This window comes from Spinacia oleracea, chromosome 3 (assembly GCF_020520425.1).
Source record: "Spinacia oleracea cultivar Varoflay chromosome 3, BTI_SOV_V1, whole genome shotgun sequence".
Taxonomy (NCBI): Eukaryota; Viridiplantae; Streptophyta; class Magnoliopsida; order Caryophyllales; family Amaranthaceae; genus Spinacia; species Spinacia oleracea.
The window spans coordinates 159137488-159161560 of NC_079489.1; the positions used below are offsets into that span (position 1 = coordinate 159137488).

General features: G+C 35.5%; 4 protein-coding genes across 9 annotated transcripts; all 4 read right to left on the minus strand.

Annotated features, from left to right (window-relative positions):
• Positions 1-230: 230 nt before the first annotated feature.
• On the minus strand, positions 231-1898 carry LOC110778649 (photosystem I reaction center subunit II, chloroplastic-like). Its single transcript, NM_001426330.1, has 2 exons — positions 1595-1898; positions 231-669 (listed from the first exon to the last, which is right to left on the minus strand). The coding sequence occupies exons 1-2, from the start codon at positions 1860-1862 to the stop codon at positions 299-301; spliced, it is 639 nt and encodes a 212-aa protein (NP_001413259.1). The 5' UTR covers positions 1863-1898; the 3' UTR covers positions 231-298.
• A 1143-nt stretch (positions 1899-3041) lies between these two features.
• On the minus strand, positions 3042-9169 carry LOC110778651 (uncharacterized). 6 transcript variants are annotated; one of them, XR_002530895.2, is made up of 7 exons: positions 8959-9169; positions 6881-6966; positions 5885-5929; positions 5302-5769; positions 4974-5202; positions 3679-3789; positions 3042-3449 (listed from the first exon to the last, which is right to left on the minus strand). XR_002530895.2 is itself a non-coding variant. In XM_056841107.1 (6 exons), the coding sequence occupies exons 2-5, from the start codon at positions 6941-6943 to the stop codon at positions 4990-4992; spliced, it is 789 nt and encodes a 262-aa protein (XP_056697085.1). In that variant the 5' UTR covers positions 6944-6966; positions 8959-9169; the 3' UTR covers positions 3042-3449; positions 4974-4989. The 6 variants fall into 6 exon arrangements, 2 of the variants coding, with proteins under 2 accessions (XP_056697085.1, XP_056697086.1); XR_002530894.2 differs by having other exon boundaries at positions 6881-6973; XR_008931326.1 differs by lacking the exon at positions 5885-5929.
• A 1268-nt stretch (positions 9170-10437) lies between these two features.
• LOC110778652 (uncharacterized) lies at positions 10438-11890 on the minus strand. Its single transcript, XM_021983209.2, has one exon. It carries the CDS (start codon positions 11751-11753, stop codon positions 10833-10835), a length of 921 nt encoding a protein of 306 aa, XP_021838901.1. The 5' UTR covers positions 11754-11890; the 3' UTR covers positions 10438-10832.
• A 4135-nt stretch (positions 11891-16025) lies between these two features.
• LOC110778650 (uncharacterized) lies at positions 16026-21674 on the minus strand. The gene is made up of 6 exons (XM_021983207.2): positions 21385-21674; positions 21126-21197; positions 19881-20005; positions 18412-19310; positions 17267-17661; positions 16026-16455 (listed from the first exon to the last, which is right to left on the minus strand). Exons 3-6 carry the CDS (start codon positions 19888-19890, stop codon positions 16347-16349), a joined length of 1413 nt encoding a protein of 470 aa, XP_021838899.1. The 5' UTR covers positions 19891-20005; positions 21126-21197; positions 21385-21674; the 3' UTR covers positions 16026-16346.
• Between the last annotated feature and the right edge of the window lie 2399 nt (positions 21675-24073).

Sequence of the window (24073 nt, forward strand, 5' to 3'; positions counted from 1 at the left end):
CTGAATACGTAGTAGTTATTTTTTTTATCGTATGGGTAAATAATGTTAAAAAAAACAAAAATGATATAAACAAGATTCAACTAACTAGTCATACCGTACATTGTCTCGTGCACGCATGATCCATCATATAGTATTATTCACCTAAACCATGCATTATTTTGTTTTGCAATAATCATCATCACATAGCTAGATAAAATATCATTCATTCATGTTACAATAATCCAAATTCTAAAATAATCACATTGTATTTGTCCAAAACATAGTAGCATGAACATGATGAAAATAAGATAAAAAGTTATTACAAATCATAAGGTTGCTTGCCAGTAAATTTAACCTCAATAGGGCTAACATTCTTACCAATAGACCTCATGTTTAACCCAACACCTTGTCTACCAGGGTTAACCTTTTCTGGGTAAACACCATCTTTAGGGTGTAAATATTGAACTTCACCACTTGGGAAAACCCTGTAAAATTGGTACTTAATCTTGTATTTAGACCTAAGTCTTGTTCCAAGTGCTAAACATTGCTCTTTACGTGCTAATTTTAGCAAGTTTGGTCCTTCCCTCATTATTGCTGCTCCTCCTGTTGGCATCTCGAATATTTGCTCTTTTGGTGATTCCCATGTTATCACGTAAAACTCCTCTACTTGTGCCTTCCTCAATAGCCCACCTACGAACGATAAAAAAAAACTAGTTATTGGTCCGGCCAATGCACCAGGTTGTTAATAAGAAAGAAATAAAAATTACTTTCGTTTTATTGATTTCTTTACACTTTGGAGAATCGTGTTGACTGTAATTTCCTGCTAATAAATACTTTCTCCCTACCGTAATACTTTATCTGTTTCTTATCAGATAAAACAATTAGATTTTTGAACACTATTCACACAATCTTATTTGACTTCCTTTTGTGCTTTATGCTTAAGAAAAAACATAGTCATTTTGTTAGATTCATCTCGGTAAATATTTTTTAAATATCAATTTTTATAGTTTTTTTCTTATCCATTAATTAAAGATATTAATGTTCAAAATCGTGTCTAATAATTATGTCATCTAAAAAAGGACGGATGAATTAATGTTCTAGTAGAATTTACGCGTTTGTAAATGCATAATTTAAATAATTTTTATTTCAATTAACGCATTATTAAAAATTAACTTTTTTGATTTTCTTAAAGTATTTATCAAATTAATCAAACAAAACTCCACATAAATATGCTTTTTCTTATATATTTTTCATCAAGTGTTAATAGCGTCAAAATTTAAATTGAAATACCATTATGGAACAGATGGATCATATGAGATCTTATTGTGTCGTACTCGTATCAACGTGTATTTTCAAAATATCATTTTTGTGGGTCAAAATGAGTTACTGTATTCTATTAGTTGATCATCGGAATTACACTGGATAAGTTTGTGCCGATATCATCAGCTTCCACTCCACGTAGAACAAAAATACAACTAGATATAGCACAATTACTGTTTTTCTCATACGAAATTGGATATAGTAATGATTGTATTGAAATTCATGCAAAATAGTAAGGGTAAAAAACTTAACAAGAACCTAGGAAGTAATAAGTTAATGTGTTATGTATATTTACCTGTGCTTCCAGCAAAGATGGGGGAGGGAGTGTTAGGGTCCAACTCAGGAGGGGTGAAACCTTTAGGTGCTTCCTTGGTTTCAGTTGCGGCGGCAGCTTTGCCTTCAGCTGCAGCGGCTGCCCGGATAGAGTGGTGGCGGGAGGCGGGCTTGGAGGCGAAAGTGACGGCGGAGGGTTGTTTGAAAGAGGTGGTGAGGCGGGTGTCAATGGGTTTTGCGGAGGAGAGAGAAGATGGGGAGAAGAGGGTGGCTTGAGTTGCCATGGCCATAATTTGATTGTTGTTGTTGTGTTTGGATTGGTGGTTGATTGAGGGAGTGTAGAGAGAGATATCAAGCAAGTGTATGAGTTTTGATGAATGGTTAGAGAATTAGAGGGTTGAATTGTGGATAAGATTACTTGTGTTTAGACCAATTAGAAGTGGTTTGTTTTTTATTTTTTTGATATTGAGGGGCCCACTTTTTGTTAGCTAAGCCACAACCACAATCTCTGTTTTCCATCTAGATTTTGTTCTGGTGGAGTGGAGTACATTTCAATGATTTCAAATACTTACATGTAAGACTTTACCAGATTACAGTACCCCTGTGGGCCAGGTACAAGTCGGATTAGAGTCTAAAATTCTTCGGGTCGAACTAGGTCGGTCAAACTCGGGTGCGAGTAACTTGACGGGTCAAGTCTAAAATTCTTTGGGTTGAACTAGGTCGGTCAAACTCGAGTGTGAGTAATTTGACGGGTCGGAGTCTATATTTCTTTGAGTCGAACTAGGTCGGTCAAACTCGAGTTTGAGTAATTTGACGGGTCGGACTACTTGACACCCCTATTTAATTACATGGTAACAAACCTGCTTCACTTACTTTTTTGTTGCAGGCGTTTCCAATTTCACGATTAAAATCTTTAATAAAAAATAAAATATTATAAATATTACATCGAGATGAAATGACAAATCTAATACGATTACACATGATTAAAATATTATACAAGTAGATAACTTTTTGGAACACCATTTTTTACGGAGTATTTTCTCTTATAGGTAATCAAAATGCGACCAGTAATGAACTAATGATCAAACTTGCCCGTTAAAAAGTGTGGACAAATTGTTGTAACAAAAACAACAGAGTGAAGTACATAATTGTAAAACCATAACTTCATTTTCTCCCACTTCTTGTATCAATCAAGAAAGTTGTTTCAAATCTACACCCTGTTATTCACTCAATCAAGAAAGTTGTTTCAAATCTACACCCTCGTCCTGCCGGCCTCATTTGGACAATATAAGGCGTTATTCTGTTCACCTTATTTCCATTAATTTCAGGAAAACTAGGTTTAATGAGTCTATATAAGATAAATACAAGAAAAATAAGGGTTAGCTAAGTATGGGATACGATTATAATCATAGAGGAGGGAAGGGCTGGGACTGTGGGACAGTGGGAGGTATAAAATGCATAAGAAAATCTAAAAAGAAGAATTGAACTGAATTTCAAGAAAAAATTCCCCCGAAGGGCTCAGCTGTAGCAACACTTGTAAGTTGTAACCTTGGATGCCTAACATATCATATTCTTGTATTTCATGAACAAAAAAGCAAACCACTAATCTTAAGTAAACACAAAAACAGAAGCTAACAAAGGAAGCCTGGATGAGAGTTGGAGGAAGGATCAACTGTCTGTCACGCTATATTTTAAAGCAGTATGTTCATGACTTCATAACAGTCTGGCAATTGCATTGCAGTTCGTTCAAAGTCCCGACAGTTCTACAGAAGTTTGTTCTGTCACAAGGTTTTCCACTTTAAAAGCTGGATAATGATGAGATGATGACAGTTTTGACATTGTTGAAGTCTAGGTTGATGCCATATACGAGTACATGCCTGAACAAGAATAATGTCAGAATGTTTGATAAAAAAGTACATCAATCTTTTGATGCTGATAAACACCTTGGTGAAGTACAACAATCAATGGAGCAAATGGCACCAAAGTAGTACGAGGAAGAGTTCTACCACTTATTTAAGAGGACAAAGAATCGTGATATTCATGAAACGTTGTTATGTTTGGAACTTATTAGACAGCATTCACAACAAAAAGAAGTTGAAAAGTTACCCTTTTAAAAAATAACACCACCCCTCGCCTCTGTCTCAATGTCAGCTCCTCCCCCCAGTCCCCCACCCCCTGCTGCATCTCCACGCAGACCAGGCGCCTCCTCCCATGGTGCTGAGCCAAATTAAAAATAAACAAGGTAATGAAAATATGATATAGAGTCAATAAAGAGAAGTATAGTATAGCACAATTGACAACTTCTCCTATCACTACAGCCATATTCTTTTAGAAAACCTTTAAACTCAGGTTTATTAAGGTTCCGTTTGGAAGGGTGTAAAACGTTTTCATGGAAATACGATTTTCCCCCTTTTAATCATTTTACGTTGTTTAGTTTGGCACGGGATGGGAAATAATTATCCATAACTCCCTCAAAGGTGGAAAAAAAAATCCACTTGAAAGGGAGGGAAACCACTTTCCCACCTTTCCTCTCTCTCCCTTCTTCCCCTCAATCTTAACCATCTTCTCCCATTTTCTTTTAAGGAACCAAACAAAGGAAAACTAGTTTGGAATTGTGTTTTCCCTTGAAAATGTTTTCCATGAAAAATCATTTTGCACCGAAAACGTTTTACACCAAACCAAACAGAGCCTAAGCTCTTCATTTTCCTGTGCGTGAATCAATGCAACTAAGAATAGCGGAAATATGGTTGACTAAAAGTTTTGTCTTCTTTTAAGAAATATCCTACATATTTCCATTTGCATCCCAACACAAGCTTATATGAAATTAGACTTCAATGGCATCTCAAAAGGTTGAAGAGTGTGACACTTAAAAGTGCGGCTATGAGATAAACTCTTTTCCACCAGCCACTGAGTAAAGACTGGTGAGTACCGAGTACAAAGAGCAAAGATTAAAATTAGAGTAATGATATGGAAGTGTGAAGGATAGAGAGCAAAGATTGTGACAGGGAGGAGAGAGAGAAAAGAGGAAAAGAGCATTGTCTACTCCAACGGTGTCAAATGTACGGTAAGGTGGAGGGTGGGGGGACGGCGCAAGAAATTAAAGGAAGTTATATAATCTGAAAGGGGAAACAAGGTTATGGAAACAAAAGGTTTAATACATTTTCCAGACATCTAAAACATGCCAAAATCACAGGGGCTTCAATTGGTACATCCTAATATATCCCTCGGCAGCTCTAAACATGAAGACAATAGGTCACAATTTTCAAGCAAGTTCCGTTTTGTAGCTGAAATCTGGAATAAACTTTCTAACATGCATTTCTAGACAGAATTATAACAAAGGCTCGCATGATAACAAGAGCATGCAACATCATACTTACATGTGCAAACATAAAAAATCATACCTATCATTTAATAAATTCAATTTTGCTCAGGGCTCTCCACATTTTGCAATGATCGACTCTTGCTAGGCCTCTGATACCAGAAATACATCATAACGAAAACCCTTAAAAGCCCTCCATTAGCAAAATGAGGAATAAACAGGCGGCCCCAATATGGGTAGTATGGACCAGGCAGCTTAAGAAGAATGAGGAAAGTAGCAATCCCAATTATATGCCAAGGAACGTCAGCATCCTGCTTATTAAATATTGAAATAATTAGAGACAAATAAATATACAAGGCATATTACGCATGCTCAAATCATACAGAAAAAAAAATGTCCCATAAGTTAACCTTGGTAAGAGGAGATAGTTCTTGCACTGTCTCTTTCAAGATCCCAGCAACTGAAAACCCAAGAATCAATGGAACAGGAACAAGAAATAGTTTCCTTTCATGAGCACAGTAGGACATCTCACTGAGGGAGGAAACAAACAGCAAAGGAGCGCTTAGGTATTTGATGACAGCAATTGCAACATCAAGAGTGCGTTGGATGAAGTTATCTCGCACTCTGTTCCAAGGGAAGATCTTGATTGGTTCCGGAAGGGCATTCCAAACTTCCCTAGCCTTGTCCATTATCTGGTCCAAGTTTAATTTCCCATGATTTCCGGAGGACTGTCCATCTGACATGCTTATAGAGCATGAGAAACTTCGCCTCGTATTCTGAACCACAAAGCCTGTTTTATAAGTTGTAAAGCTGCCTTTTCCATTTAAAGCATTTGGTTGGAAGAAAGGTTGGCGCCCACTTGAATGATGTGAAATACCCTGACAAGGCAAATATCTTTCACTTCAGTACGAAGGAAAAGAGTTATGCTCATGAGAAGAAAAATCAAAGGTTGCTGATGCGACAAAAAAAATGTTATACAATGAATTCCCACACCTTGCTATACAATGAATTCCTTAACAGATGGCTCCAAAACATATGCTGCAGAACAAAACAGGTGCTCATATCATTTGTATATTTCGTATAAACCTTCATCCAGAATTCCAGATTCCAAGCACTATGACTCTGATATCCTCACCTCATTTTCACTTTTAAGAGGGCTAACAAAATCAGATAGTATAAGTTCATGACTAGTTAGTTTAGATAAGTTCAGGGCTCTAGTAGCCTAGGCTTATTTTCACTTATTTCAAGTCTAATAAGTTGAGTAAGATGAAATAAGTTCATCTCCAATAAAGGTCTAAAAAATTCAGATAAGTTCACGACTAATAAGGCTATGTTTGGAAACACTAACTGCAATAGAGCTGAAACTAATAAGTCAGTTGAAACTGATAAGGTGGCACCTGAAATAGGTTGCTAAGTGCAGATAAGAAAAGATACATCTGAAAAGCAAAATTCAGGTGAAGAGAACGTTACGTTAGGTCATACAAGCCAATGTAATAAGGATTTAAAATTAAGACACAGTAAAACAGGTAGACCATTTTGCATATGTAACAATAATATTGTGCAACCTCTACACGATAACAATAATGTTGTACACCATCTTCAGAATTAGCGACCCCATTTGACAACACTATTACTACAACGAGCTTATCAAACCAAATCATTACAGCACAATATAGATAAACTCATGCACCTCTACACAAACGATAATGTTTCGGCTTAAAGCTCGGAAATAGATTATCTGTCTTCAACAAAACAAAAAACTTACATGTACCACCTTTCGGTTTGCAACATGGAAACATAGTTACTAACTTTAATACTCCATAACAATAACATTTTCAGGGCTTGCTCATATTACAATTGCATTCAGTCGAGGGTTATTCTTGAAATTGTCAAGTAACACAACAAAACAATACTTGAGCTAGAACAACGTATCCCCTCCTTTGGCGGGGAAGAAGATCAGACAAAGGAAATGAAATACAAGATGCTTACTTGTTTATAAAAAAGGGGGTGGAGGAAGGGTGAGGTGTAGGACACCGCCATAGCTGGTGACATTACTGCTTTGATGCTTTCTCTCTCTGTAAGCTTCAAAAAAGTTTATATAAAATACACATCAAATGACATACAATTCCAGAAGATAAAATTGATAATAATCAGATGATTCTGGTCATAATATCTAGAGATTCAAAATGACAGAAATAAAACCAGGAAGACAAAGATTAAAATAATAAATAAAAAAAGAGTCCGTATGCTCATGTCATGTGTACAAACAACCCAAAGCATAAAAAACCAAAATGTTCTTCACAATAACATCAATCATTCTATTTAGGTATTGACAGGATTGGTATCTGACACCAAAAGCATGTAAACAACCTAAAGCTCGCGCCTTCATCCATTTCCTCAAGAGGGACTGGTTCCTAAACTTTCCATCTTCATAAGTCAAGGCGATAGCACGACCAGCCGCGATAGCAGCTCCCGCTGAAGCAATTGTAGCAGCTCCCGATTTGAGCGAGAGCCCGAACGGGGGACGCGAGACTAGCAAGGTAGATGGATTTAGGAAATAAAGACCGGGCGATTGCCTTCGCGGATCAAAACGCGAAATATGGTCGAAAGAAAAAATCTCTATTTGATAAGAAAAAGAAGGGTCCGAAGGAGCAGACTAGCAAGACTCAGGATAAGTGATAACTACAGGGGGAAGTTCGCCGATCAAATCCAAAAGCATCTTCTGCTGCTTCTGCCCCCCGGGAGAGAGAACTCGCCCTGCCTACCGACCTTAACTTCTCTTTTAAATCTGTCTTCTTGTTTTCAGTGCTTGTTGAACTTGCAATTACCTGCATTAGGCCTCAAATGGGGTTGACCAGCATCATAAGGGCTACGACTCAACTAGTTAGGTCCAGCAGTTCAGTATTGTGCTCCTGGCCTTATGTTTCTGACTTCATGCTATATTTTTCGCTAAACTTGCTAGTCATTCTCTACTTGCACACTCTATACATTATTAGAATCTCGCCTGAGAATGACTGACTTCATTCCCATTAATTGAATGTAATGAATGAACTTGCAGTTTTGAATTAAGCCACATTTTCTCAACTTGCAGCAATCATTGGTCAAAACAAATCTTCCCGTTCTGTTAAGCTAGTAACCCCCTGTAATGCTACCAATAACTAGTCATTCTTCCTCTCTTGGATAACTTTTCCTTGAGTTCACCTAGTTAATGATCCAGCTTCTCTTCCCCCAGTTCCAAAGGTTCATCATTTGGTGTCAACATCTACCCATTTCTACTGAAAATCTTAATAGGTGCGTGCCAGTGTGAAGGGTGGTAACTCTGCTTATACGCCATTCTAATTCCGTTCTAGAAAATCTGTAATTAAGTGGGATAGTAGTGGTCTGTGTTACTACTGTAGGCTTCTATGAATAGACCGAAACGTATCTTAACAAAATTGTTACAGTTGGTACACACATTGACACATTTATTAAGATATATGTGTTGAAAATTCTCTTACAAACATTCGTCATATCTTCGTTAATTGTGAATTTTACTACTGTATTTTGGCGAAAGTGTCGAATAGGCAAGGTTCTGATCCTACACGTTGGACTCTTTTGCATGAGATATCCTACATATTGAATAGAAATAGTAGTATAAGCTTAACACCGATGCACTGAAAGCTCATCCTGAAGAACCCAGGGGTGCCGCCAATGAGCGCAATGGGTTCATACATACTGAATAGAAATAGTATAAGCTTAACACTGAAACTATAAAAGCAATTGATTACAAAAGAATGGATGAATCAAAAGGCACATGTATTAAATTGGTACAGATATCATTTCCCAAACAAGTTAGTCAAATTATCATTGTGTCAAACATTTCCAATACAAAGGAAAACAAGCACGGCTATTGAATAATATTAAATAAAATTGGCATTGGGGAATTATGAACCTTAATTGACACAGAAATTAAACAATCGCACATTGAATTCAAGACCAATTGGAAAAACCCTAAAATTCGCGGGGAATTACTCAATCGAATAAACCAAAATCGAACAAAATAAATCCAAATTAGAAACAATGTTTACCTCAGAAGAGCAGCAATTCAGTGCAGATTGAACAAAGCACTTGGCGACTACGACATTCAAGAACAGTGACAACGGACCCGGTACACCTGAAGAAATCGAAGCTTGAAATGCGAATGAAACTGTGAAATTGATGGAGAGTCCGGTGAATTTATGGATTGAACTTTGAGAGAGAAAGCAAGCGAGGATGAGGGTTTAATTGGATTAATTATGGTGAGGTCTTTGGCCACTAGTTAACATACTCCCTCCGTCCCGAAATACTTGACCTGTTTTCCTTATCGAGCCGTCCCTTAATACTTGACCTGTTTCTAAAAATGGAAATATTCTAACAATATTATATTATTTCTCACTCCACCCCTATTAACCCACCTACCCCCTACTCCATACAAAAAATAATTAAAAATCAACCCCTACTCTCCCCCAACCCCACCTCTTAACCCACCTCCCACTAATTACATTAAAATAATACCCCACTATCAACTACTACCTATTAAATTAAATAAGTCAATTCAAGTCCCTTAAACTCTGTGTCGGTCAAACCGGGTCGAGTATTCCGGGACGGAGGGAGTAGTAGGTAAGGCTGCAAATGAGCTGATACGTGGCTAACAATTTTTAAACAAGTTTGGTGAATGTTCGGTTAATGTTTGGTCAAAGGTCGTCTATTAATTAATGAACAAGTTTGGAACAAAGAATTAGGCTCGATAAGTAAACGAGTCAAGCTCGAATAACTTCTCATTCGGCTCGTTAACATTCACGAGCGCTCGTTTATAACTCATTGATTATTTGTTTATAAGCTCGTTTATAACTCGCTCAAACTCAAAAAATAATTTAAATGGAATAACATATACTTAATTGTTGACCCTTAAATGTCAAGAAATGTATAAAACGAAAACGAATCTAATGTAGTATAATATCCATAGAACATTCCAATCATACATATATTTTGTGAAGTTTCTCCTTGATAATATGATTTAAATCAATTAGACAATATCTCAAAGCTTGTTTATTAAACTCGAGACATCCTAATGCTTAACGAACAAAGCTCGAACAACAAATTGCAAAACTCGGTTAATCTCGAGACAAGCTCGAACATTGAAAATCCTTATTAAGCTTAGCTCGAACAAGGTAAAATTCAGATTGACTCGACTCGTTTACAGTCCTAGCTAGTCGAAGGTTATATACAATAGGTGTTAGGTATGAGTCCCCTTTTTATTTGTACGAAGTAACTTATCTGTCTTTATCGCTCATTCGCACCATAAAATTATAGTTGGTAAAGCAGATCCACTACTAATATTAGCGTTTTTTCGTAATAAACCGCTAGTTCTGCATTTTCAATCCCTAATAATAGTTGTAATTCTCTGTGTTAATTCGCTAATGATAGTAACGATTCTTTTTATTAAACCGTTAATGACAATTATTGTTCTAGTTTGGGAATTTTCTTCCACCGAACCAAAAGTATGTTCATTTTGGAAAATTGGAGTCTAATCACAAATGAGGATTTTTCCAAATTTAAAAAGAATACATTCCTTGTACGTATTTATACAAAGCAAAAGTGCACAAAGAGTTCATCATTTTTACAACTCCCTCTTCTTCCCTAATCTACAACAAATTATTCAACTTAATTTACTACTAATAGTAATACATCGATTTGGAAACAAATCATTCGAATCAAAACATATCCGCCTCATTTTTCTTGTTCCATTTAATTTAAAAATACCTTCACAAAAAGTAATTAAATTAAATTTGTAAAACGAGACCGAAGGAGTAGTAATCATCTATTCATTTTCAACACATGTTTAATTTCTTTACTTTGAAATTCCAGCTGTCAACCACCACCTTCGAGAGTTTACCAATTTCACACGGTTCCGTTAACGCCGTCACTCGTCAGCATCCCACCACATCTCCTCCTCGCATTCCTCCGTTAACGGCGCATCCACCTTCCTCACATCACCAACTGCTAACGTCATTGTGTCGTCATTTCTGACGTACACTTTCCCGGTTCGACCGGAATCCATCCCCATAATCTCTCCTCGCCGGCCTGACCGCCAATGTGAACGAACCACCGGCGATTCACCACCGGTTCTCAGATCCCAAATATCCAATCCCAGCTTCCCGCCGTCGCTTCCGGCGGAGATAAACACCGCAGGAGACGTCGACACCGCCGGAATCCCACCGAAAATCGAGCTACTAATAAAATCTTGATTCTGATAATGATCAGAATCCAAAAAAGAAAACGCATTATCAACATCGACAACACCTAAACCTAATCCATCCCACAGCTTAACAACGCCGTTTCCATTAACGAGATCCGACAACGAGAAAGTATCGACGAAGCTTCGTTTCCGACGCATGAGCTTGAATTTACCCTTTCGCCTGGAGATTTCACTGAAATTACTACTACCTTTCACATTGAAATCGTCGTCTTCTATTTCTATTTCGTCATCTTCGTCGTCGTCGTCGTCTGAGGAAGAATCACAAGAGGAGCAAACCTCGTCGTTTTGATCATAATCGCTATCTGTATCGCTACCAAACTCATCGTATAACGAAGATAACAAAGGCTCTGAAGCAGCTAATAAAGATTTGGATTTATTATGATAATAAAGAACTAATAACTTGATTTTGTTAACAATGCTACTAAAAGCGTATACCAATGCCAGAAAAAGAGCTCCCCATTTCCACATTCGATTAGAATAATATGTTAATTTTCCGAGCTCGAAATTCGAGATAACTCGATAAATTAATGAAGGATTATGGAAGGAGTTTATGCCTGCTTCGAAATTAATTACAGGGATTTCCATTGTTTTTCCAGAAAGAGAGGAAATGGTGAATTTGAGAAAGAATGGAAGAAATGTGGAGAAGATGAGGTTTATATAATTGAGTGAGGGGGAAATAGTCTTGGTTGGTTGCTGACTTGGTTATGGTTAGAAAGATAAGAATTCTCAAAGCAATCAACTAATATTAAATCAAAACTACAAATTTGTTATTTGTTTTATGTATTAAAATATGTTTTTGCAACTAACAATATTATTTTAATTTGTACTAGAATATAATTATAAAGGTATTAAAAAAAAGGATTTTTAAAAGATTCCATAATCATTTTCCAACCAATCATGTATTTTAGTGGAGTTGTTTTTTTATTAAAGCAAATGATTATATTAGGAGAGATGATTATTCATCTTTTTATGATGGTTTAGGTAATGATGTTTTTTAAGGTCGTTAGTTGTCTTTTAAGAAATATAGCGATCTTTATGGAATATTAACACTAAAAGTATAAACAACACTATCGTTATTTGGAAGACAAGTTGTATATTGTACGTATCTTTTCCATGTTTATAAACTTTAATAATGCTCATACGCAAAATTAATATCGTTTGTACTTGTACTTGTAACATATATCAAGTAAATTTCAATAAGTTTAGTAAGTTGTGTAAATCCAGTGACATAAAAATTTGATGAAATAGGTTAATCAGTTGTTTAGTCATTGATGAAATTTGACCAAAAATAAAACTACGAAAGTGTTTTATTTTTATTATTTTAAAAAAAATTCCTTGTCCTTTTCATGTTTCCATTGATGTGTTGGATGCACTTATTTATACTTTATGTATATCTAGTTTAAGGAATTTTGTTTATAATGCTATTCACAATTTCTAATTAAAGAACGTAGGATATACTAGCAAACAAAAATATAAGAAGAAAGTACAAGAAAAATAGAAAAGAACAAGAAAAAATATAAAGCAAGAACCAATAATTCAAGTTGTGGATTAAACTAATTAGACAAAGTGAGGTGGAGGATAATAATAAATTAAAGGGTTATGGATTTATGGGTGGTTTAAGGAAATACTACATATAGGTACACATCAGGAAAGGTTGACGTGCTTTTAGGAGAGATAAATCGATTGAAGCAATGCTAATAAAGTTGTGTCACCAACTCGTCAAGTTATACAGACTGAACGCTCAGCTCTTCTTTCCTGGAAGTGAATGATTAAACCGATAGCTATGAAAAGCATCGAGAAAGATTAGCGGGGACTAAGAAAAAAGTTGCGTCACCAACTCGTCAAGTTATACAGACAGATTAATCTAATCTATAAACAGATACAAATTTTTTTACTATATTTTATTTCCATGTGTATTTTCTAAATACTCCGTAACATTTATATTAGTACGTCCTATGTTCCACTATAAATCACCGTTGAAATGACATGAATTTAATAAGACACCACGTGACTGTGTTTATTCTTAAGAAAAAATCACCAAAGTACAACCAAAAAAAAAAAATATTCAACAAATAAAGAACATAAAGCAAGATTCAATCATTCAAGTTGCTTATTAACTTAATTAGATAGGGTGAGGTGGAGGATAATAATAAATTAGAGGGTTATGGTTTATGGGTGGCTTAAGAAAATATACATGTTGGTGCGAATCAGAAAAAGTTGGCGCACTTTTAGGAAAGAAATTGCATTGTTGTTAACAAAGCTGCATCAGTAAGTTATATTTGGATTAATCTAATCTAAACTAAATAGATGTGAAATTTCCACTGAATATTATTTTCATGTTTTCCTAATTAATATGAGTATTTCATATTTGACATGTTTCACTAATCACTATAGGACGACCCATTAGAATTGACGTGAAGCTAACATAATATTACATGACTATGTTTATTCTTAAGAATAAATCACTAAAGTTGGTTAAATTAGATTTCGTAGACAGTGTAAAAAGTGAGCGATTTCCTTCAATATTGTTTAATGAACGTCAAATTCCAAAAATGCGTCACTTTTTAACTTAATTCCCACTATATCGTCCACGTCATCATTAAAACCGAACCATTTTTTTTAACAAAACGGCACTAAACCGCTATCTCAGATAACATTGAACCGCCATCTCAGATGGCGGTTTGCTTTAAAACGAAACGCTATCTCAAATGGCAGTTCAACGCTGAACTGGAAAAAAAAAAATTACTTCTCTTTCTCCCTTGCTTACGTAGACGGTATGGTGGAAATTAATTTAGAAATAACGTATTTTGGAAATTATTGGAGTAGATCTTTATACAATACTCCCTCTGTATTTATTTAAGAGATACACTTGCCTTTTCCGGTCGTATTTATTTAAGAGATACACTTGTCATTTTTAGTAATTTATCAACCCCACCATCTAATTAAATAATCTATCTATACCCCACCTCCACCCCCCACTCCCTAAAATGATATGGTCCCCACTTGTTTTTCCTATTAAAATATCTACTCAACCCCACTTGTTTTATTATTTTATTTCATTTAATTATTTTTCTTAATACCCGTGCCCGACCAAGTATATCTCTTAAATAAATACGGAGGGAGTATTGAAGAAAATCGCTCGTAAAAAATTAGATGCACCATATAAAAGATACAGATATATAGAAAAAGTAAAAACACAAAATTTTATGAAAGACTAGTTAAATCACATATCATATTACTATCAATTGAATCTTTTAATCTGGCAATGCAGACACTAATTAAACATAAGACAGTCTAATTAGAGAGGAAGTAATATTAAAATCAGAAAGTGAGATGTTAATACATTAGTGCTGGTGTGGCATTGACGAAACATGATCTAGAAAAAGTATGTGGCATTAAGCAAGTTGACGGTTTATCCATGCAAACTCTTCCACGTGGTGATAGATAAGTGGTGTCTATTTGGGAATCCACTAGAATAAAAAAGAAAAAATAAAGTGCAGAGTTTCATGATTTGATTATTTGGGCCGTTGGCCCATTTATGCCGTTGACTGTGACCGGTGAGTCGGTCGGTGACCATCGGCGGCACCGGCAGTACTTACTTTTAGGTTCGCCTTTTTGGAAAATGTATTAGAACTATAATTCTACGGCCCCGTTTGGTAGGGTATAAAACGTTTTCGTGGAAAATAATTTTCCTTTTTTAATCATTTTACGTTGTTTGGTTGGGCAAGGGATGAAAAACAATTTTCCTAAACTCCCTCAAAGGTGGAAATCCATTTTTCATTTGAAATGGAGGGAAATCACTTTTTCTTCTTTCTTCCTTGCCTTCATCTCCTTTTTTCCCCTCAATCTTCACTATCTTCTCCCATTTTCTTTCAAGGTACCAAACAAAGGAAAACTAGGTTGGAATTATGTTTTCCTTTGAAAAATGTTTTCTATGGAAAATCATTTTACAATGAAAACGTTTTACGCCCTACCAAACGGAGCCTACAACTACCCTTAAATCCTTAATACACTAAATATGGTTATGGCCGGGCCGGGCCGGACCGAGGCTCTACCTGATCCATCCCAGCACGAAAAAGCCCGTCCCAGCATGCGTACGAAAAAAGCACGGCCTAACACGAGCACGAAGTTGTGGACCGGGCCTGGCCACATTTTTTTTTTGCAAGAAACACGACAACACACTACATGGTTCGATTGGGCACGGCAAAACACGCTAATTTTAGTAATATTAAGTTTAGGCACGACGTTCTTTGGGCCTGGTAATGCAGAGTGGGCTTGCCATGTGTTGGGCACGTTCTAGCAATCTGACTAAAACGGTAAAACCCAACGCTGCCCACAACCAATTTTATCCCTTAAATTCTGATTTTGTCAATACCCTTTGGCCGTTCTATTAGACTTATTTTGTTTAAACTTATATTATCGGGAAAAAAAAGAGGAATTACTATTCTAACTCCAGTACATTATGTTACCACAGCATGCTGGTATAACAAAACACTGTACTTACAATAGCATCTATACTTGCTAGTCTTTACATAAAACACAAATCGAAAAGACTTGTACTCTTACAACAAGAACAGGACACTTTGCAGTATTAATGGGGAAGCAGATAATTTACTCTAGATTCAGTTGCAAATGCTGACAAACATTGACAGATTATTAGAGTATGCTTCATGGGAACTCTGAGGTTAACTGTCTGTAACTCTAACTCTATAACAACATCAATGTCCACATTATTTCATGACTTCCTGCTTGTGCTGGGCCGTGCTTTTTTTCGTGCCGGGTCGGGTCGGGCCAGTTCTCGTGCCGGGCTGCCCCACAACCATCTTTACTTGATGGAACTCTGAGATTAACTGCATGTCTGTAACTCGAACTCTATATAACAACATCAATGTCCACATTATTTCATGGCTTAATGCATTAAATGCTGCCCGCAAAGGAACCAAATATCCAAAAGATGCATAAAAGAGAGCTATGTAAATTTAATCTTTACAAAGTGTTGATGCAAAAATGCAAACAAGCTTCACACCTTATCTCATAGGGTAAAAAAAAAGGTGCCTAGGGGGTAAGTAAGTGACTGATGGAGGAGGTAATTAATCACCATTGTTGATGAGTTGTTGAAATACTACTATGTTGTATAAAACTACGGAGTATAAGACTAGGAATAACGAAGAAGACGACTCAGAATTTACAGCACACGATCGCTTGAACCCATCCTCTTTGCTTACTGAAGTGTCTCTGATCCGCCTTTGCCATCCTTACTGGACTCGTGTTCCATTCTGCTTGCATCCTGTAAACACCACAATCAAGCATTAAATACATTGCAAGAGAAGTTATTCGATCGTTAGCATATTTTAGCCGCAAACACCTGTAGGACTGAGCCCAGCCCGCTGGCCTGATCCGACCCAAAATTTTGCAACTTTGAACAGATTTTTAGGCCTGTTTTTCGCTTTTTCGGGCCCGGCACGGTTTTAATTTTTTTTTTTTTGACATCGGAATTAAAAACTACACTTTTAGTTATAAATTTGGCCCGGACCAAAAATGACCTGAAAGCCCGGTATTTTAGGACCGAATTAGTGGGGTTGGGCACAAAAAATCGACCCGAATCTTGGTTTGACCCAGTCCGGCCCGACATGATAGGCTAATTTTATGTCCCGGCCCGGCTCGCCTTCTGATCAGGTTTAGTATTTTCTAGCCCTGACAACCTTAAACGGAGAAAGATGACTTACACAGGAAAGGCAAAGGAATGGGTTGGTGAGCCCGGCCCGCCGGACCGATCTGGTTCGATTTTTTGCGGGGTGAGCAGATTTTTTAGGCCGGTGTCTGGGCCCGACCCAGTTTTAAAATTTTGAAGGGCTTTGGGTAACGTAAAACTACCCTTTTAGTTATAAATTTGGTCCGGCCCGAAAATGACCTGAAAGCCCAGTATTTTAGGGCTGAATTAGCGGGTTTGGGCACAAATATCGACCCGAATCTCGGTCCGACATAGACCGGTCCGATATGATGGACCATTTTTATGCCCGAACCCGGCCCGCCTTATGATCAGGTCTAGTATTTTCTAGCTATGACAATCTAAAACTGAGAGAGATGAGATGACTTACACAGGAAAGGCAAAGGAACGGGTGCTGCCGGCGCTGCTTTCAGACCGGAGGGAAACGTTGCCAGCGTGTGAATTGGGCCCCATGTAAGTAATCGATGCAGGTGGCGGCATTGCGGCCGAAAAGCTCGTCTCTCCATGAACCCTCTTATCTGTCCCACAATCTAGGATACTACTTCCAACATCATCATCCCTAGACATAGTTTGAGCTACAGGAGGTTTCTCATCTGCTTCATTCTTTTCTGAAATATCCTCTTTCTCTTTCTCCTTGTCTGAAATAGTTGCAGAAGCACCATTGAAATCCAGGATAATACTTCCAGACTCCACCTTGCTGTTGTAGGACAAAGCATTGCTGATAGATTGAACCGAAGAAGATGAAGATACTTCCTCACTTTGACTCTGTCATTGAACAATAATAACAACATTGTGAATTTGTGATTCAGCATTTGCAACTGGTGAAAAGGTACGTATTAAGTTGTTAAATCACCACACTAAATAACAATGAATTTCGAGTCTACTAAAGTTTTATCTAGAGGTCTCCTCAAACTAAAATAAACAGGGCAAGCCAGTGTAGCAAACACAAACAATCCTACACTCCTCCATTTCTTTTTATAAGGCACTCCAAATTTGAGAGGTTGAACTTTGTGTTGTTTACTTATAATACATATAGACAAAAATCAGAAGAATATGAAAATTTCTAAGCTAGACTCTAAGTACTTGTTATGATGAGGATAATGATAAAAGTTCTTAATTTATATCAACGTAGTAAAAGAGATATTAGCAATCAAAGTAATATATCGGAAAGTGTGCATGCCTTGTAATGATTCATGAAGATAATGTACACTATCAATAAATAGGTTGCAATGTATCCTCGGATTCGACAGGCATAAATTTATGCCGATATCTTATTTAGAAGGTGTCTGGGGATCAAGAGGCCTAATTGTTACAGACTTACAGTATGAAGTTTGATTAACAATTTGGTTATGTTTGATGTGTTCAGACAGAAAACTAATGAACATGAATGCATATGATCAAGTTGAATAAAGAAAACTAGATTTATATGCACGTGTTGCATGCTTCAAATTTCAAGAGCCATGTATGACAACCTCAAGAGTTAGCTTAAATAATGGAGATAAATTAGTAACCAACCTCGTTTGACTCCACAGTAGCTTCGACTTGATGCATGATTGAAGATATTTCTACATTGGACTGCATAGAAGCTTCTTCTTCATCCACAACTGACAGCTCTACATGCTCTACAGGAACACTATCTTTACAATGCTCCTTTTCCTCAGATACTCCATTCTCTGTCATTTCCATCTTTCGACATTTTTCTTCATCTTTCTCACCAACTTGTTGTTGAGGGTCTTTTTTGTCATTAACTACACCGTCACTCTCAACCACATTTTCGGCTTGCCAACTAAAATCCGACTCTTCCTGTTTCTTGCTCAAGTTATGTTCAAATTCTTCAGTCTTTAGCAAATCATCAGTCCCACACTTATCAGCCGAATAAGGCCTCTCTAAAACTTCATGAACAAGCTCATTGCCCTTCATTGAATCTTTAGTCGTGTTCTGAACAAAAGGGCCCTTTTCACCATTGAAGTCGTCATTAAAAGCTAGGACAGTAGACATGTTGTTACTGTCATGACTTTCAATCCAAACCTTGTCATGTATAGGTACTCCCTCATCAATCCCAATGTCTTTAACTGAGTTGAAACCGTTATCTTTGTAGGAAAACACTAACTCTGGCAACTCACACTCAGTAATTTTCTTATCAGTAAATAGTTCAGTATACACAACTTCCTCATTAGTTGTTGTATCAGAAGAGATTGAATTACTTAAAACCCTAGAATGACCAAGTATAGCTTCTTCCCAAGAAAAATTACTACTGTCCAAGTGAAATGTTAACGAGTCTGGAGATGTCTCGAAGCTTTTTATATCATACCCGGTAATGTTGTTACTCTTATCATTTGTATCTTCATCATCTGAATCGAATGGGTTATATGACTTTCTTGGAGAAGTCTGAACACTAACAACATGCTCGTTTTCTGCCATCAACCAAGTATTTGTCAACACATCATCAGACCGAAAAAAATTACATAATTTTAGTTAATTTTTGACTAATTTGTATTAAAAAGTACTTAATTTTAGCTAATTTTTCAGTAATTTTGTCATAATGACCCCACTTAGTACAATTTCAGATCCGCCACTGACCAGAGCTGGATATTACAACAAAAGTATTGCTGATTCCATGCTAAAACATACTCCCTCTTGCCAGATATAACGGTCACATTAACATTTAACCCCACATAATTGAAGTTATGACACAATTTTACTAAACACCCTTCACATTAGTTGGATTATTCTAATGCCTCCTCAATTCACCTATTCTAGAAAATGTGACAACTTTTCTAGGACATCCTTACATGACTAGTATATTTTCAGACTGAGAGAGTACTTGAACTGAAATATAAGATCGAGTATTCTAGTTTATGTTTTCAGATTATGTAACAGAAACACAAGTTTCACTAATCACACTTCAGTGTGTAACTATCTACTGTAACTAAGAAAATTAAACAGCGCGAAGAATTTTACTAAGAAACGAATTTGTAAGTTACCTAGCTTCATTCTGACATAAGTTGGATCTTCAACAAGATGTTTTTCAATCCGATCCTGAAGAATTATATCTCCGTGCTACCACAATTAACTCAAACAAATGTGAAATAATTCATCCCTCAACAACCTAGCAACAGAATAAAATGATACGGAGTAGTTAATAATCAAGTAGTGACGCCTTTTGATCACTAAAACGTATTCAGTGACTATAAGTTGCAGGGTAGAGAAGCAAATAGCGAGAATTCCAGTATTTGACAAGAAAAGAAATAAAAGGTGTATTACACATTACATGAATGAGAACAAATAGATAACCAATTTCAAGAGGAAAACTACACAAGCAAGCCAAATTAAGAATTATGTGATTGCATTTGCATCATGAAGTCAGAAATGGTATATGTATATAAATTGTCACATTTAGGCATGAAATTAAGTTGCATCATTCACCAAATCATTGGAAAAGGATGGTCATTGAGAAAAAGCTATAAACTACCAAATGTAGAAGCAATGTCTTCATCCCATTAACTATATTTGTAGACAATCACTTCCTCCGTTTATTTTAGTTGACACGTTTCTTTAGCCACATTTATCAATGCATGATTTCAAATGTTTTTTTTTTTTTTTGACAGCACAAAATAACAATTGATTTTCAAATGTTACTATCTTCAATTATCAATATACAAATTATTAAGTAAAAGGTTATATTTGGATAATATATATATCGAGACCAATGTAACAAATCTCAGTTTATATAAATCACAAAAATGTGTCATTTTTCTGGAAATTTTCATTTTTTACAGTTTTTAAGGGAAAGTTTTCTCAACGGTTATAATAGTGGTGCTAAGTAGATAATGTGGCAATAATCAAAGTACAGTTGCAATAGGAAAAAGACAAAAGTTGGGAGCTTAGAAAAGTTTTCCAACAGTATTGAAAAAGAAAGATACAGTAAAAAACTTTACAAAGTCAGACGACTACTTTTGCATCAACAATCCCATTCCCCAATTTCCCACTAAACGAAATTTGTCAGATTTCTTTAATCAGATCCAAATTAAACCCAATTTTTTAGGGAATTTTTGAAATCCCCAAAACATAATTAGTTAAAAAAACCCCTAAACTAGTCAAAAAAATTGTAAAGAGATCTGATTCTGAATTAGGAATAATTTCCCATAAACAACCAATAAAATAATGTGAAAACCCATGTTGTAAAACTCAAAATTATGCACAAAAAAACAAAGTTGAGCAAAAATTACCTGATAAAAAACACAAAAAACAAAACTTTTTTGTGTTTTGTTTTTGTTGTTGCTGCTGCTTCTGTGGGGGCTCTGGAAAAATCAAAAACCCAGAATCTCAGTTCTAATAACAGATAACAAAATAGAAAAAACTCTTGCAACTCAATCAAAATGAAAAACACATACATAAAACCACAACGAATTGTTGGTGAAAATTGTGAAAAAACAAAAACCCAGTTGACAAATTAGAGAAAAAACAGAGAATTAGAGATTAGTTTACCTTTTAAAGCTATGGTTGATCAGTGACAAATCCCTCAAACTAGGTCAACTGTTTATATCTCTCTAGTTTCTCTCTCTAGATATTTTGTGTGTGTCTGTTTGTGTTGGTGGATCATGTAAGGAATGAACAAGAGGGAGAAAACTAAGGATTTAGAACACACAAATTAATTAATTAAAACTTCCCTGAATTTTTTTTTAAAAAAGAAAAGGAAAACAGAGGCTAATAAATATGGATAGTTAAGCCGCAATAAATACCTTCTCTCTCTCACCAGCTTCACCCCTTTCTTTAATTAATTTCTTGTACTTTCCTTTTGTCAATTTCACCCTTTTCTCTACAGTTTGACAATTTTTATACTCCTTCCTTTTTTTTCACACACACAAAAAAAAGTGAAAACATACCATAAAAAGAATTAAAACAACTAATATTCCTTAATAATCTTTACGCTTACTATTTGCACGGACTCCAATGCAATATTTAACGACTTATATATCCATTTCCGTATGTGAAAAAATTATAAAAATTTGATATTTTGAAAATACATAACGAGGCCAATCTAATAAGATCTTACATGATAACATTTTGATGTATATACCAGTGAGAATCCACGATCAAAGTTTTCATACTTTGGACACATATTCCAAGCGTAAAGAATATTAAGGAACGGAGGTGGTACAACTTTATAAAGAAAAATGGTACAAATAAAAAAAATGGAGGAAGTATTATGCTTTCTCCATCTTTTTTAAATGTATTACTTGTCTAGTTCTCCTTATCGTCTTTTTTTTTGTGAAGCATGATTTGACGGGTTATATTTTATGAAAATTTGTACGTAGTAGAATAATATTTTAAATACTCTATACTCTGTAAGAGTTCAAAAGGTTATAAAAATAAGGTAAAAAATCGAGTTGTCTAGCTAAAGTGCATCTTTTCCATACTATTTACCTTTAAGGTGTACTCATATTTTATTTTGTAAAACTCGTACGGAGTAATAATTAAACAAAAATTACAAATCTTGGCAACTTCTTGTTGGTATTTACCTTAAATCAATAAATTTAAAAGTTTGTACAGTAAGTTAAAAGAAATTAAACATTGTTTTTCTTTTCTTTTTTTTCTGGCGAAAAAAGAAATAAAACATTGTTGATGAATTTTGTTTGATTAATTAAATTGCTTGTTTATGTTGGTCCATGGTAATTAAAAATGGGGGCGGCAGAGGAGAGAGAAAGAGAGCAGGGGAAGAGGTTGGTCATCAATCCCAAAGCATTCTGTTTTGTCTCACTCTATCTCTCTCTTCAAGTGGGTGACGACGCCGTATAATATGGGAGGGTGTGAGGGAGTGTGTTTACGGCAACTTTTGTGTAAGACCGCCTTACCGGAAAGACCACTTTAGTTGCTTAACTAATTGGTTCAATTTCTTAACTAATTGGTTACATTACTTAATTAATTGATTCACTTGCTTAACTAATTACTTTCTTTGCTTAACTAATTGGTTTCAGTGCTTAACTAATTAGTTCAAATGCTTAACTAATTGGTTCCATTGCTTAACTGATATGATACCAAAGTGGTCTTTTGTGTAAGACTGTCTTATAGAAAAGTTTGTGGTGTGTTTATGCATGCACCCTCACAGATTTACCATGATTACAAAAGTAAAATAATACTTCCTCCGTATTTTATTTAAGAGATACACTTGATCGGGCACGGATATTAAGAAAAATAATTGAATGAAATAAAGTAATAAAACAAGTGAGGTTGGGTAAATATTTAATAAGTAAAATAAGTGGGGACCATGTCATTCTTAGGTGATGGGGGTGGGGGTGGGTTGTAAATAGATTATTTAATTAGATGGTGGGGTTGATAAGTTACTAAAAATGGCAAGTATATCTCTTAAATAAATACGGTCGGAAAAGACAAGTGTATTCCTTAAATAAATACAGAGGGAGTACTTATACGAAGTAAATAAAAGTGTCATTTTATTGCTCTAATTGATCATTTTTTGTGAGAGTTATTTAGTTAAAATGAGCAAATAAAATGAGACAAGGGAAGTAAAAAGATTACTCGCATGTATTATTACGGATTGGAGTACTTCATAGTTCATACAAGTGTGAGATCAGTCGTGTTAGTGTAATAATAGCTTGGATAAACTATAATAATGGAAGAACGTACTCCCTCCGTCTCTTAATATTCGACCTGTTTTGACTTTTTGCACTATTCACATAATTGACTTTGCCCCAATTTTATTTCTAGTATATGAAAACAAATGTTGTATATAATATATTGTTGGCTTCATTTTAATACTTCCTCCGTTCCTAAATAGTTGCACCATTTTGACTTTTGACACTATTCATTTGCCTTGCTTTGACCTCAATTTTCTACTAATAAAAAAATTAAAAATTATTATACAAAGTATTATTTGGTTTGCCTTAATATATATGTTAAATATATCAATTTTTTAATAATTTTTACTAATACATAATTATAATTATTGATGGTCAAAGTTATGCGTTGGCAAACGTGAAAGTCAAAACGGTGCAACTATTTAGGAACGGAGGAAATATATATTTTCAAAATATTTATATTTTTGTAAGTTTTTATAATATTTAGTTAAAGAAATTGGTGGTCAAAGTTGTGCATTGACAAACGTGTACGGTCAAAACAGATCGAGTATTAAGGGATAGAGAGGGAGTATATGTGTATG

What these genes read in the sequence shown, in the direction of transcription:
- LOC110778649 (NM_001426330.1), bottom strand. Translation starts at nt 1,862, where the DNA reads ATGGCCATGGCAACTCAAGCCACCCTCTTCTCCCCATCTTCTCTCTCC. An exon ending in CATCTTTGCTGGAAGCACAG is followed by an intron (nt 670 to 1,594) that starts GTAAATATACAT and finishes TATCGTTCGTAG; the next exon opens with GTGGGCTATTGAGGAAGGCA.
- LOC110778651 (XM_056841107.1), bottom strand. Translation starts at nt 6,943, where the DNA reads ATGTCACCAGCTATGGCGGTGTCCTACACCTCACCCTTCCTCCACCCC. An exon ending in ACCCCCTTTTTTATAAACAA is followed by an intron (nt 5,930 to 6,880) that starts GTAAGCATCTTG and finishes TTTGTTCTGCAG; the next exon opens with CATATGTTTTGGAGCCATCT. An exon ending in AACTATCTCCTCTTACCAAG is followed by an intron (nt 5,203 to 5,301) that starts GTTAACTTATGG and finishes TTTAATAAGCAG; the next exon opens with GATGCTGACGTTCCTTGGCA.
- LOC110778652 (XM_021983209.2), bottom strand. Translation starts at nt 11,753, where the DNA reads ATGGAAATCCCTGTAATTAATTTCGAAGCAGGCATAAACTCCTTCCAT.
- LOC110778650 (XM_021983207.2), bottom strand. An exon ending in CTACTGTGGAGTCAAACGAG is followed by an intron (nt 17,662 to 18,411) that starts GTTGGTTACTAA and finishes GTTCAATGACAG; the next exon opens with AGTCAAAGTGAGGAAGTATC. An exon ending in CGTTCCTTTGCCTTTCCTGT is followed by an intron (nt 16,456 to 17,266) that starts GTAAGTCATCTC and finishes TGGTGTTTACAG; the next exon opens with GATGCAAGCAGAATGGAACA.